Source organism: Bos taurus, chromosome 16 (genome assembly GCF_002263795.3).
Source record: "Bos taurus isolate L1 Dominette 01449 registration number 42190680 breed Hereford chromosome 16, ARS-UCD2.0, whole genome shotgun sequence".
Lineage (NCBI taxonomy): Eukaryota > Metazoa > Chordata > Mammalia > Artiodactyla > Bovidae > Bos > Bos taurus.
The window spans coordinates 39,728,163-39,741,960 of NC_037343.1; the positions used below are offsets into that span (position 1 = coordinate 39,728,163).

At 36.6% G+C, this 13,798-nt stretch overlaps 1 protein-coding gene across 9 annotated transcripts in view; it reads left to right on the top strand.

The window, feature by feature from the left end:
* The window catches only part of DNM3 (dynamin 3), a 651,174-nt gene that overhangs the window by 469,085 nt on the left and 168,291 nt on the right, over nucleotides 1–13,798 (top strand). For all 9 annotated transcript variants that reach the window (XM_059875294.1, XM_059875295.1, XM_059875296.1 and 6 more), the window contains one exon: nucleotides 2,771–2,880. In XM_059875294.1, coding sequence (XP_059731277.1) covers nucleotides 2,771–2,880 — 110 coding nt within the window. The remainder of the gene's footprint in view (nucleotides 1–2,770; nucleotides 2,881–13,798) is intronic.

Here is a 13,798-nt window from a genome sequence, read left to right on the forward strand (position 1 = left end):
GCATTGAAAAGCATCCAGTACAAAAATGTTCCCTGGTTCTCAAGCGTTTTCATTTGATTATGTGTTGGGTAGCTTTTCCTTCAGGCTACAACCTTGACTCTTAGAATTGTGTCCTAAAATAGTCTAAAGTTAGGCCCAACTCTGATGCTTCATTTGCATAAATTATGCATTTTGTTATTTAGAATATCCTTGTATTTGCTATTGTTAATTTCTGTAAAAGAAATATAGGAATCTTCTTACAGTGCTTTGCTTTTTTATATTTATTCTTGCACTTCTCTCACTGCCATTCAATTTGTTTTTGGTCTGTTTTGTTATCTTCTTTGAAGACCTTGCCTTCTAGGACAGCCATTTTGTCCTTCAACCAGCTTCCTTTAGCTTCCTGTGTCACCTGTTCCTTTCTGCCTCACTATTCTAATGTGTTCTGCCCAAATTTCCCCCTGACTAATTTAGGAGGTAGTTAGTTCAGTCGCTCGGTCGTGTCCGACTCTTTGCGACCCCATGAATCACAGCACGCCAGCCCTCCCTGTCCATCACCAACTCCATCACCAACTCCCTGTCCATCACCAACTCCTGGAGTTCACTCAAACTTATATCCATTGAATCGGTGATGCCATCCAGCCATCTCACCCTCTGTCATCCCCTTCTCCTCCTGCCCCCAATCCCTCCCAGCATCAGAGTCTTTTCCAATGAGTCAACTCTTTGCATGAGGTGGCCAAAGTACTGGAGTTTCAGCTTTAGCATCATTCCTTCCAAAGAACACCCAGGACCGATCTCCTTTAGAATGGACTGGTTGGATCTCCTTGCAGTCCAAGGGACTCTCAAGAGTCTTATCCAACACCACACTTCAAAAGCATCAATTCTTTGGCGCTCAGCTTTCTTCACAGTCCAACTCTCACATCCATACATGACCACTGGAAAAACCATAGCCTTGACTAGAAGGACCTTTGTTGGCAAAGTAATGTCTCTGCTTTTGAATATGCTATCTAGGTTGGTCATAACTTTCCTTCCAAGGGGTAAGCGTCTTTTAATTTCATGGCTGCAGTCACCATCTGCAGTGATTTTGGAGCCCCCAAAAATAAAGTCTGACACTGTTTCCACTGTTTGCCCATCTATTTCCGATGAAGTGATGGGACCAGATGCCATGATCTTCGTGTTCTGAATGTTGAGCTTTAAGCCAGCTTTTTCACTCTCCTCGTTCACTTTCATCAAGAGGTTTTTTTAGTTCCTCTTCACTTTCTGTCATAAGGCTGGTGTCATCTGCATATCTGAGGTTATTAATATTGCTCCCGGCAATCTTGATTCCAGCTTGTGCTTCTTCCAGCCCAGCGTTTCTCAAGAAGCAAAGGCAGTGATAGTTCTTGCAATAACATTTTCTGATGTCTGCAGACAGCATGGCCCCCGCAAGCTGGCTAGGGAACATAGAAGAATTCTGCCCCACACTACTGAGCATAGACAAATTCTCAAGGAAGAACTGTAGGAGCTGAAAGAACAATAAAGTTTATGTCAAACATATCTGTATGGTGCATGTATTTCTCATAAGCATTAATATTGTGTATTAAGTCATGGCTAAATCTCTATGCTCTTCTCCTCTGAAATCTAGGCCTGGTATTTCTCAGGACTGTCACCCGAGATATACAGAGGACTACTGTTTAACAAGGGCTGTGTTAAAATGCCCCAAATATTGACTAGGTTTCCTAAACTTGAATATTTGGCTGTCTCCTATTATACTGATTGTTAGATATTTATGCATGCGATAATATTGTCCCTGGGCCACTCCATAAAGGTAAATGTTCTAATAATTCTTTGGCATCCAATATGTTTAACCAAGATTGGTTTGGTTCCATTTGCAGACCTCCCCTCTCAAATGTCCATTTTCTTCCTAAAGAGTTGTTAATTTTAGAAGAGAATTTGTTCTAGTTAATATCAATTCACTTCTAATGGGTGTTTATTCTCCCCAAAGAGTTTGACAATTTAATGGCATCATTTTTTTTTCCTGGACCCACATTTTATTCTAGACTTGAATGAAAGAAGTATTTTCTGTGCTTTATCATAGTTTATAGGGAATATTTCATATTAGGGTCCTTGTGCTTCCAGTCTCCTGCCGGTTCTGGCTATCAAAACTGCTTAGGCTGCAAATAAAATATGAAATGAAATCCATCTGGCATTTCTCATTGAATTAGGACCAGAACATTTTTGCTAAATATTAACAGATGGCTAAATTTTTAATATCAAACTAACATTTTAAAACATCTAAGGGGACCCACATGAGGAAGAAAGGATAGAAGACCATATGTTTTTTCCATCCCTGAGCCCTTTCTTCCTCTGCACGTTCCCTCCCGTCATTCTTCTGACCCATATATTGAGAACCATTGGCATCTCCTGTCTCCAATGATTTTTCTTCCTTGGTGTGGCTTGGTGATGGTTTGATGGCTTAGTTGCAAAGTCGTGTCCAACTCTTTACAACCCCATGGACTGTAGCCCACCAGGCTCCTCTGTCCATGGGATTTCCCAGGGAAGAAAACTGGAGTGAGCTGCCATGTCCTCCTCCAGGGGATCTTCCTGACCTAGGGATCAAACCTGCATCTCCTGCTTGGAGGTTTCTTTACCAGTTAGCCCCCTGGGAAGCCCTTGTTCCTTGGTAGCTGGTGTCAAAGTAGTGTATGATGGTATCAAAATATTGTAATCAAATGCTGACCAGCTCAGGTGATATGTGGCTGTGGGCATGCTTCAAGATCTTTTATTAAAGCCAGTTCTCTCTTTCTCTCTATAGGAAAAAGAAAAGAAGTATATGCTTCCCTTGGACAACCTGAAAGTTCGGGATGTGGAAAAAAGCTTTATGTCTAGCAAGCATATCTTTGCACTCTTTAATACAGAACAAAGGTAAGAAAATGAAGCAGCTTATGTCTTCACATTTTTTTTCTTTGAATTTCTATGTGATCCAGAGACCATATTTGCAAGATTTCTTTTGGTCCTACCTTAAAATTTGTTAACTCTTGAGTTTTCCTTTCATTTGTTTTGTATTTTCAGCTTTTACCATAGGTTATGGATTCAAAAGATTTAAACTTAGAACAAGGAAGATCTTCAAGTATTAATTTCCTGCTCTTAAGCAGGCACCTGTGTCATTCTTAAACTATGTTTTGTTACTTTAAAGTCTTCCTTGTTCTGCATTTATTGTTCTGTACTTTTAAATAAATTACTCAGATATAATTTTTAGTAGTGTCCAATGGATTAGTATCACTTAAGACCCAATCAGGTATTCTGACTAAATTCTTGCATCAGTAAATAAAATTATTCATTTAAGATGAATGCAAATATATTGTTCTTTACAGTTTTTCAAAGCACTGTCCACATTCATTGTCTGTTGTAGCAATTGTGAGGGAAACGATAGAGTACTATGATTACCATTTCATAAATAAGAATGTATCTCAGAGACTTTGGGATCACAAAATTATCCCTGAATTTGGGGCTAATTATTGTGGAGTGCCATGGTTATTCACTGAAACTAAGTAAACAAATGGAGAAGGAACAGAGAATTGGATAGAGAAACATAAAAAGACTACGACTAGGCAAAAATAATAAAGACCTTTTCCAAATGAAATTGTTACGGGAAAAAGCTAATTAATTTCTGTGAGTCAGTTATTAAGAAACTGAGTCATTAGGTGGCAGGATCTAATTTTAACCCATCTCTCCAGGCTTTTTATCTTGGTTTAGCAATGAATGGAGTTCCTTGATTAGGTTCAGTGACTGGCCCAGGGTCAATCACACAGTAAATCAAAATGGTGGGAGAGGGGGGCAGGGAGCCTTTTTTCTACATTCCCAGTCAGTTGCTCAGAGTGACTCATTGTACAAAAATACTTAGAAAAACCACAAGAACAGAACGTTTAAAGAATCAAGGGAAAAGAAAATTAATATAACTCCCCTGCCAAATACTGAGAATGAGATTTTATTAAAGTATTTTAATTTAAATACTAATTTGTTATTAGTATTATTTGAGAGCAGCTGGTGAAAAGACACTGAAAATGATAAAGAATAAAAAGGTTTCCTGGAGAGACAAGTACTGTGTCCTCCACAGGGGCAAAGTTCAGTACTGTTTACATACCTTCCTCGGAGCAGTGGGGAGTCAGAAAGTCCTAAAGCAGTCTTCAGGGGTGTGCTCAGCCTTCCTGCTTGGATGCAGAGTGGGCAGTATAATTGCCACACAGGAAGTCAAGCTAAATTTGAATCTTTGATCAACCTAGAAAGTTAAGGTTATAAAACTGCTGAGTATAAAAAAAAAAAAATCAGATAATGATAGAGCATCTTTTTAGACAAAATACAATTATGGATTTATTTTCTTCTATTTTATTGGAATATAATTGCTTTACAGTGTTACGTTAGTTTTTGCTGTATGGTGAGGTGAATCATCTATGTGTATATATATATATCCCCTCCCTCTTAGAACTCTCTCCACTCCCATCCCCACCCCAATCCCACCCATCACAGAGCACAAAGCTGAGCTCCCTGTGCTTTATAAAAGTAGCTTCCCCCTAGCTATCTAATTACACGTGGTAGTGTATATACATCAATCCTAATCTCTCAATTTGTCCCACTCTCCCCTCCCCCACCCCCCACCCTGTGTCCACATGTCCATTCGCTACATCCATGTTTCTATCCCTGCCTTGGAAATAAGTTTATCTGTACCATTTTTCTAGATTCCACATGTATTCATGAAAATATGGTATTTGTGTTTCTGACTTATTTCACTTAGTATGACAGACTCTAGGTCCATCCACATCTCTACAAATGACACTTCTTTGTTTCTTTTAGTGGATAAGAAATACTCCGTTGTGTATATATATATACACCACATCTTCTTTATCCATTCATCTGTCATTGGACATTTAGCTTGTTTCTATGTCCTGGCTATTGTAAATAGTGCTGCAGGGAGCATAGGGGTACATATGACCTTTTGAATTATAGTTTTCTCAGGGTATATACCCAGGAGTGGGATTGCTGGGTCATATGGTAGTTCTCTATTTAGTTGTTGAAGGAACCTCCATACTGTTCCCCACAGTGGCTATATCAATTTACATTCCCACCAGTAGTGCAAGAGGGTTCCCTTTTCTCCACATCCTTTCCAGCAAAGAGAGCAAAAGACATGAACATAAGAAATTTCCGGGCTTCTAAAAATCTAGGTATCCTGGAATTCTAGAATTGTCAGAAAGTATTAAGCTCTTCAACCACTTCACTTGACCTCTATCTGTGCAAGAATATACAGGCATTTTTGCCATTTATCTTTTCCTCTGAAATCTTGATAATTTTCAATTATTTTGGTATTGGCTAGGCCCTCTAGTAGTACAATATTAAGTACAATTGGGCATCTTTGTTTTGTTCGTGATTTGAAAGAAAATTATTTCACATTTTTATGGTTAAGTGCTTTCTGATAGTTACCCGTTATCAAGTAAAGAAGATTCCCTGAGTTCCTAGTTGCTGAAGTTTCTGTTTTAATCATGAATGGGTATTTTTGTCATGGATGAGTGGTTTTTTTTTTTTTTCCCCTCTATGACCTTCTTTTTTAATCTATTCATGTGGTGAAATATATTAATAGGCCTTCTTACTGTAAACCATCCTTGATCTCCTAGGATTAAACCTAATTAAATTATGATGTATTATTGTCTATTATGTGTCCCTGACTTAAGTTTGCCATTTTATTTAGCTTTTTGCGTCTATGTTCATAAGTGAAATTGGCTCATAAATGTTCTTTTTTATGTTGTCCCTGCCTAGTTTTCATATCAAGGTTCTGTTAGCTTCATAACTAAAGTTATGAAGTAGAAAAAAGTTCTTATTGTTCTTTGGAACACTTTGTATAAGGTAGGGAGTGAATGTTAACTGAGTGGTAGAACTCACCTGTAAAATCATCAAGAACTTATGGACAGTTTTGATAAGTAGACTTTGGGCTAGTGATTTCATATATTTAATAAGTATAGATTTGTTCAGGTTTTCTGTTTTTTCTATAAGTTTAAACAAATTATATTTTTTTCTAGGAAATTACCCATTCTGTTTTTTTAATATATTTTAATATTAGCATCAATGATTTCTTACTATTCTATTTTTACAAATCTCTGCTGTGTCTGAAATTTAATCCTTTTTTTATTTCTCATATTAAACCTTACCTGTTTTCACTTGGTCACTCTTTTCAGAGTTGTATCTTTTTCCAGAGAACCAACTTTTGATCCTCAGTTGTATATGTTTTATCTATTTCAGGAATTTCTGCTCTCTTCTTCATTTCCTAACTTGTATTTACTGTGTTTTCTTTGTAGCCCATTTTTTCTAACTTCTTTTTTAGATGTGTAGCTCAAAATTTTTATCTTATTTTTTCTTATGTATGCATATAATTGTATAGATTTCCTTCTGTGTATTTTTAGCTGCTTACCACAAACTTTGTAACATAATACCTTGGTTACCATTAAGTTCTGTTTCCTCTGATCTTCTGTTTCCATAATCTTCATTATCATTTTTTCTTTGAGTTGTTTAGAACTGTGTTTTATATTTTATAGTGCATGGAATTTTATTGTTTTTTTGTTGTTGATTTCTAACTTAATTGTATTGTGGTCAGAGCACATGATCTAGCACACATGGTAAATTTTCATAAATATTTCATATATGCTTGAGAAGAATGTATTGATTTAGGAGTACAGGGTTCCATGAGAGCTCTATGAATCATGTTTGTTAATAATACCATCCAGTCTATAGTAATTATAAAAATATAGTTACTATATTTTTAAGTCTTGATTGATAAAAAAAACTCAACAAGTATACACTAGGAAGCTGAATTATAATTTGTGTAAGAGAATGTTTTGCCTATATTGTCTTCTAGGAATTTTATGGTGTCCTAACAGATATTTAAGTCCTTAAGCCATTTTAAGCTTAATTTTTGTGTACAGTATAAGGGACTATTCTAACTTCATTGATGTACAAGTCATTGTCCAGCTTTCTCAACACCACCTGCTAAAGAGAATGTCTTTTCTCCATTCTTTTCTCTCATTCTTTTCTTCATTCTCATTCTGTATATTCTTGCCTCCTTTGCCAAAGATTAATTTACCATATGTGGTTGGTTTATTTCTGGGCTTTCTGTTGATCTCTATGTCTGTTCCTGTGCCGATGTCACACTTTTGATTACTGTAGCTTTGTGTATTGTCTGCAGCCTGGAAGAGTTATGCCTTGAGCTTTGTTCTTTTTCCTCAGGATTGCTTTGGCACTTCTGGATCTTTTGTAGTTCCATATAAACTTTAGGATTGTTTGTTTTAGTTCTATGAAAAATATCATGGGGAAGTTGGTAGGGGTTGCAATAAATCTGTAGCTTGCTTTTTGTAGTATGGCCATTTAAACAATATTAGTTTTCTAATCCAAGAGTATAGGATATCTTTCCATTTTCTTGAATTATATTTGATTTCCTTTATCATTGTTTTGTAGTCTCAGCATATAACTCTCAGTTCAGTTCAGTTCAGTTCAGTCACTCAGTCGTGTCCGACTCTTTGTGACCTCATGAATCGCAGCACGCCAGGCCTCCCTGTCCATTACCAACTCCCAGAGTTCACTCAAACTCACGCCCATCGAGTCATTGATGCCATCCAGCCATCTCATCCTCTGTCGTCCCCTTCTCCTCCTGCCCCCAATCCGTCCCAGTATCAGAGTCTTTTCCAATGAGTCAACTCTTTGCATGAGGTGGCCAAAGTACTGGAGTTTCAGCTTTAGCATCATTCCTTCCAAAGAATACCCAGGACCAATGTCCTTTAGAATGGACTGGTTGGATCTCCTTGCAGTCCAAGGGACACTCAAGAGTCTTCTCCAACACCACAATTCAAAAGCATCAATTCTTCAGCGCTCAGCTTTCTTCACAGTCCAACTCTTACATCCATACATGACTACTTGAAAAACCATAGCCTTGACTAGACGGACCTTTGTTGGCAAAGTAATGTCTCTGCTTTTGAATATGCTATCTAGGTTGGTTGTAACTTTCCTTCCAAGGAGTAAGCATCTTTTAATTTCATGGCTGCAGTCACCATCTGCAGTGATTTTGGAGCCCCAAAAGATAAAGTCTGACACTGTTTCCACTGTTTCCCCATCTATTTCCCATGAAGTGATGGGACCAGATATCATGATCTTCCTTTTCTGAATGTTGAGCTTTAAGCCAACTTCTTCACTTTCCTCTTTCACTTTCATTAAGAGGCTTTTTAGTTCCTCTTCACTTTCTGCCATAAGGGTGGTGTCATCTGCATATCTGAGGTTATTGATATTTCTCCTGGCAATCTTGATTCCAGCTTGTGCTTCTTCCAGTCCAGCGTTTCTCATGATGTACTCTGCATATAAGTTAAATAAGCAGGGTAACAATATACAGCCTTGACATACTCCTTTTCCTATCTGGAACCAGTCTGTTGTTCTATGTCCAGTTCTAACTGTTGCTTCCTGACCTGCATATAGGTTTCTCAAGAGGCAGGTCAGGTAGTCTGGTATGCCCATCTCTTTCAGAATTTTCCACAGTTTCACCTCATTGGTTAGATTTATTTGTAGGTTTTTTTGATATGATTTTTAAACAAGGGTTTTTTTTTAACTTTGTCTTTCTGATATTTCATTGTTAACGTACAGAAATGCAACAGATTTCTGTATATTAATCTTGTATTCTGATACTTTGCTGAGTTTATTTATCAATTCTAATAGTTTTGTGTGGAGTCCTTATGGTTTTCTGTATATAGTATCATATCATCTGCATATAGTGACAATTTTATGCGTTCCCTTCTGATTTGGATACCTTTTATTTCTTTCCCTGTTTAATTGCTATGGCTAGGACTTTCAGTACTATGTTGAATAGAAGTGATGAGAGTGAACATTCTTGTCTTAAACCAAATTTTAGTTGAAAGGGAAGATTTTCATTATGTTGGCTGTGGGTTTGTCATAAATGGCTTTTGTTATGTTGAAATATGTTCCTTCTGTACCCACTTTTGTTAGAGTTTTATCTTGAATGGATGTTGAATTTCATCAGATGCTTTTTCTACATCCTTGAGATGATGGTGTGGTGTTTGTCTTCTTGATGTTGTGTATTGTATTGATTGATTTGGATATGGTGACTCGTCCTTGTGATACTGGGATGAATCCAATTTGATCATGATGTATGATAACTTTTTATGTATGATATTTTACTGGATTTGGTTTGCTAAGATTTTGTTGAGGATTTTTGTATCTATATTCATCAAAGATATTGATCTATAATTCTTTTTTGGTAGTGTCTTTGTCTGGTTCTGGTATCAGGGTGGTGGTGGCTTCATAGAAGGACTTTTGGAGTGTTTCCTCCTCTTCAATCTTTTGGAAGAGTTTGAGAAGGATTGATATAAGTTCTTCTCGGTATGTTTGGTTGAATTCCCCAGTGAAGCCTTTCTGGACTATTGTTTTCAGCTTTTTTTTTTTTTTTTTTACAAATTCTGTTTCCTTCTGGGCTTCCCTGGTAGCTCAGATGGTAAAAATCCACCTGCAGTGTAGGAGATCCAGTTCAATCTGTGGGTCAGGAAGATCCTCTGGAGAAGGGATAGGTTACCCACTCCAGTATTCATGGGCTTCCCTGGTAGCTCAGAAAGTAAAGAATGTACCCTGTAATATGGGAGACCTGGGTTCCATCCCTGGGTTGGGAAGATCCCCTGGAGAAGGACATGGCAACCCACTCCAGTATTCTTGCCTGGAGAATTCCATGGACAGTGGAGCCTGGCTGGCCACAGTCTGTGGGGGTCACAAAGAGTTGGACACGACTGAATGCCTTTCACTGTTGCCTTCTAGTGTTTTGTCCATTCAAATTATCTATTTCTTCTTGATTCTGTTTTGGTGGGCATTATGTTTCTAGAAACTTTTCCATTTCTTCTAGGTTGTCTGATTTGTTTCCATGTAACTGTTCATAGTATTCCTCTGTGATTTTTGTTTGTCTGTAGGAGTGGTTGTCATTTTTTTCTCTTTCCTTTCTTATTTTGTTTAATTGGATTCTTCTTTTTTTTTTTTTTTCTTAGTGAGCCTGACCAGAGATTTATTCATTTTGTTTATCCTTTCAAAAAACCATCTCTTGGTTTTATTGTTTTTTTTTTTTTCTATTTTTAATCTCTTTTCATTATTTCCTCTGATCTTTATTGTTTTTTTCCTTCTGATGACTTTATGTTTTGTTTGTTATTTTGCTCATTCTCTTAGGTGATAGGTTAGTCTCTTAGGTTGGTTATCTGACATTTTCTTATTTTTTGAGGAAGGCATGTATCACTATATAAAGTTTCCTCTTATTACTGCTTTTGCTGCATCCTTTAGATTTTTTAAAGTTCTGTTTTCATTGTCATTTGTCTCCATGTAGTCATCTCTTTTTGTGGTTGATTTCTATTTTTATGCCATTGTGGTCAGAAAAGATGCTTGAAATAATTTCTATCCTCTTAAATTAATTGAGGCTTGTTTTGTGTCCTAAAATGTGGTCTGTTCTACAGAATGTTCCTTAAGCACTTGAAGACAATGTATATTTTGGTGCTTTTTGGATATAATGTCTTGTAGATATCAATTATATCTAACTCTTGTGTCATTTAGGATTTCTGTTGCCTTATTGATTTTATGTACGGAAGATCTGCCCATTGATATCAGTGGGGTTTAATTTTCCTACTATTATTGTATTCCCATCAATTTCTCCCTTTATTTCTGTTAGTATTTGTGTTTTGTATTTAGGTATGCCTATATTGGATGCATATATGTTAAGGAGTGTAATATCCTCTTCTTGTATTGATCCTTTTATCACTATATAGTGCCTTGTTTATCTTTCTTTATGAACTTTGTTTCAAAGTCACTTTTGTCTGATGTGAGTGTTGTTACCCCTGCTTTCTTGTCATTTCCACTTGCATGAAATATCTTTTTCCATAGCCTCTCACTTTCAATCTATGTGTATCCTTCACCCTAAATTGGGTCTCTTGTAAGCAGCATATCGTAGGCTCTTATTTTATTGTCCAATCTGTTACTTTACATCTTTTGATCTGCTGATCCATTTATTTATTCCACTGGCATTTGTTTATTATTGATAGATATTTGTTTATTGCAGTTTTATGCTTTGTTTTCAGTTGATTTTGTGTTTCTTCTTTGTTCCTTTTTTTTTCTTTTTGTTTTTCCATTTACCATTTGATGATTTTCTTTTGTACTAAGCTTGAGTTCTCTTCTCTTTAGTTTTTGTGACTCTATTGTACGTTTTTGACTTGTGGTTATCTTGGGTTTCGAGTATGTTAACCCATTACTAGTTCTACTTTCTTTATACTAGTAGTCATATAAAAGTTGAAAGACATTCTACAAAAAACCTATATTTTCTAACTCTACTCCCCTACCTCTTATGATTTTGATGTTCTCTTTTATATCTTTATGTTTATTCTTTTGCTGTTCATTATAGTTATCATTGCTTTCACAGATTTTTAAAAATTTATGTACTGGTTTATTAAAGTTATTTACCTTCTTGTTGTAAGTTTCTCTTTCCTATAAATTCTTGATTTTTTTTTTTTTATTTAGAGAAGAACTTTCAGTATTTCTTTTTTGGATAGATTTAGTATCTCTGTATTCTTTTAGTTTCTGCTTGTCTGAGAAATTCATTATCTCTCCTTCCATTCTAAATGATACCCTTGCTGGACAGAGTATCCTATGTTGCAAATTTTTCTTCTTTTTCAAGACGTTAAATATGGTTTGCCATTCCCATCTTGCTTGCAGCATTTGTATAGAGAAATCAACTGATAGACCTATGGCATCCCCTTGTAATTAATCCTTTGTTTTTCTTTTGTTGCCTTAAGAATCCTCTCTTTAATTTTTATCATTTCTATTGTAATATGTATTGGTGTAGGTTTGTTTGCGTTCATCCTCTTTGGGACCCTCTGTGCATCCTATACTTGGACATCTGTTTCCTTCTTTAAATTTGGGAAGTTTATAGCCATAATTTCTTCAGATACATTTTTATCCTCTTTTCTTTCTTTCCTTTCTGGGATTCCTGCTATGCATAGATTGGCATGCTCTGTATTATGCCATAGATCTTGTGTGTTGCTTTCCCTTCTCATTTGTCTTTCCGTCTGCTGTTCTGATTTCCATTAATTTACCTTCCAGTTCATGTATTTGTTTTTCTGCATTATTTACTTTGCTATTTGTTACCTTTATCTTGGTTTTCATATCTGCGTTTGAGTTGTCTAATCTTGATTGGCACTTCTTTACAGTTTCTGGTTCCTTGTTACAGTAATCTGCATTTCTTTTGGCATTGTTTCTTAAATCCTTCAGCAGTCTTATTACCTTCTTTTTGAACTCAGGGTCTGATAGAACAGAGAGGTCTGTTTTCTTGTTTGTTATTTCAGGTGATTTCTCTTACTTGAAAGTAGCTCATCTCCTTCTTCATTTTACTTGTATTTCTATGACCCTATGAATTTAAGAGAAACAGTTATCTACTGTGGTCTTGAAGTGCTCTCTTTATATGGGAGTCTCCCTATGTAAACAAAAAAGATCTTAATGACCCAGATAACCATGATAGTGTGATCAGTCACCTAAAGCCAGACATCCTGGAGTGTGAAGTCAAATGGGTCTCACGAAGCATCACTATGAACAAAGCTAGTGGAAGTGATAGAATTCCAATGAGCTATTTCAAATCCTGAAAGATAATGCTATTAAAGTGCTGCACTCAATATGCCAGCAAATTTGGAAAACTCAGCAGTGGCCACAGGACTGGAAAAGGTCAGTTTTCATTCCAATTCCAAAGAAAGGCAATGCCAAAGAATGTTTAAACTACTGCACAATTGCACTTGTCTCACATGCTAGCAAAATAATGCTCAAAATTCTCCAAGCCAGGCTTCAACAGTACATGAACCAAGAACTTCCAGATGTTCAAGCTGGATTTAGAAAAGCCAGAGGAACCAGAGATCAAATTGCCAACACCCATTAGATCATTGAAAAAGCAAGAGAGTTCCAGAAAAACATCTGCTTCATTGACTGCCAAAGCCTTTGACTGTGTGGATCACAACAAAATGCAGAAAATTCTTTAAGAGGTGGGAGTACCAGATCATCTTACTTGCCTCCTAAGAAATCTGTATACAGGTCAATAAGCAACAGTTAGAACCAGACATGGAACAACAGACTGGTTCCAAATTGGGAAAGGAGTACATCAAGGCTGTATATTGTCACCCTGCTTATTTATCTTATAAGCAGAGTACATCATGTGAAATGCTGGGCTCAATGAAGCACAAGCTGAAAATATCAATAACCTCAGATATACAGATGATACCACCCTTATGGCAGAAAAATGAAGAGAAACTGAAGAGCCTCTTGATGAAAGTGAAAGAGGAGGGTGAAACAGTTGGCTTAAATGTCAACATTCAGAAAACTGATAGCATCTGGTCCCATCACTTCATGGCAAATAGATGGGGAAACAATGGAAACAGTGAGAGACTTTATTTTCTTGGGCTCCAAAATCACTGCAGATGGTGACTGCAGCCATGAAATTAAAAGATGCTTGCTCCTTGGAAGAAAAGCTATGACCAACCTAGATAGCATACTAAAAAGCAGAGATGTTACTTTGCCAACAAAGGTCCATCTAGTCAAAGCTATCGTTTTTCCAGTAGTCATGTATGGATGTGAGAGTTGGACTATAAAGAAAGCTGGATACCAAAGAATTGAAGCTTTTGAACTGTGGTGTTGGAGAAGACTCTTGAGAGTCCCTTGGACTGCAAGGAGATCCAACCAGTCAATCGTAAAGGAAATCAGTCCTGAATAGTCATTAGAAAGACTGATGCTGAAGTTT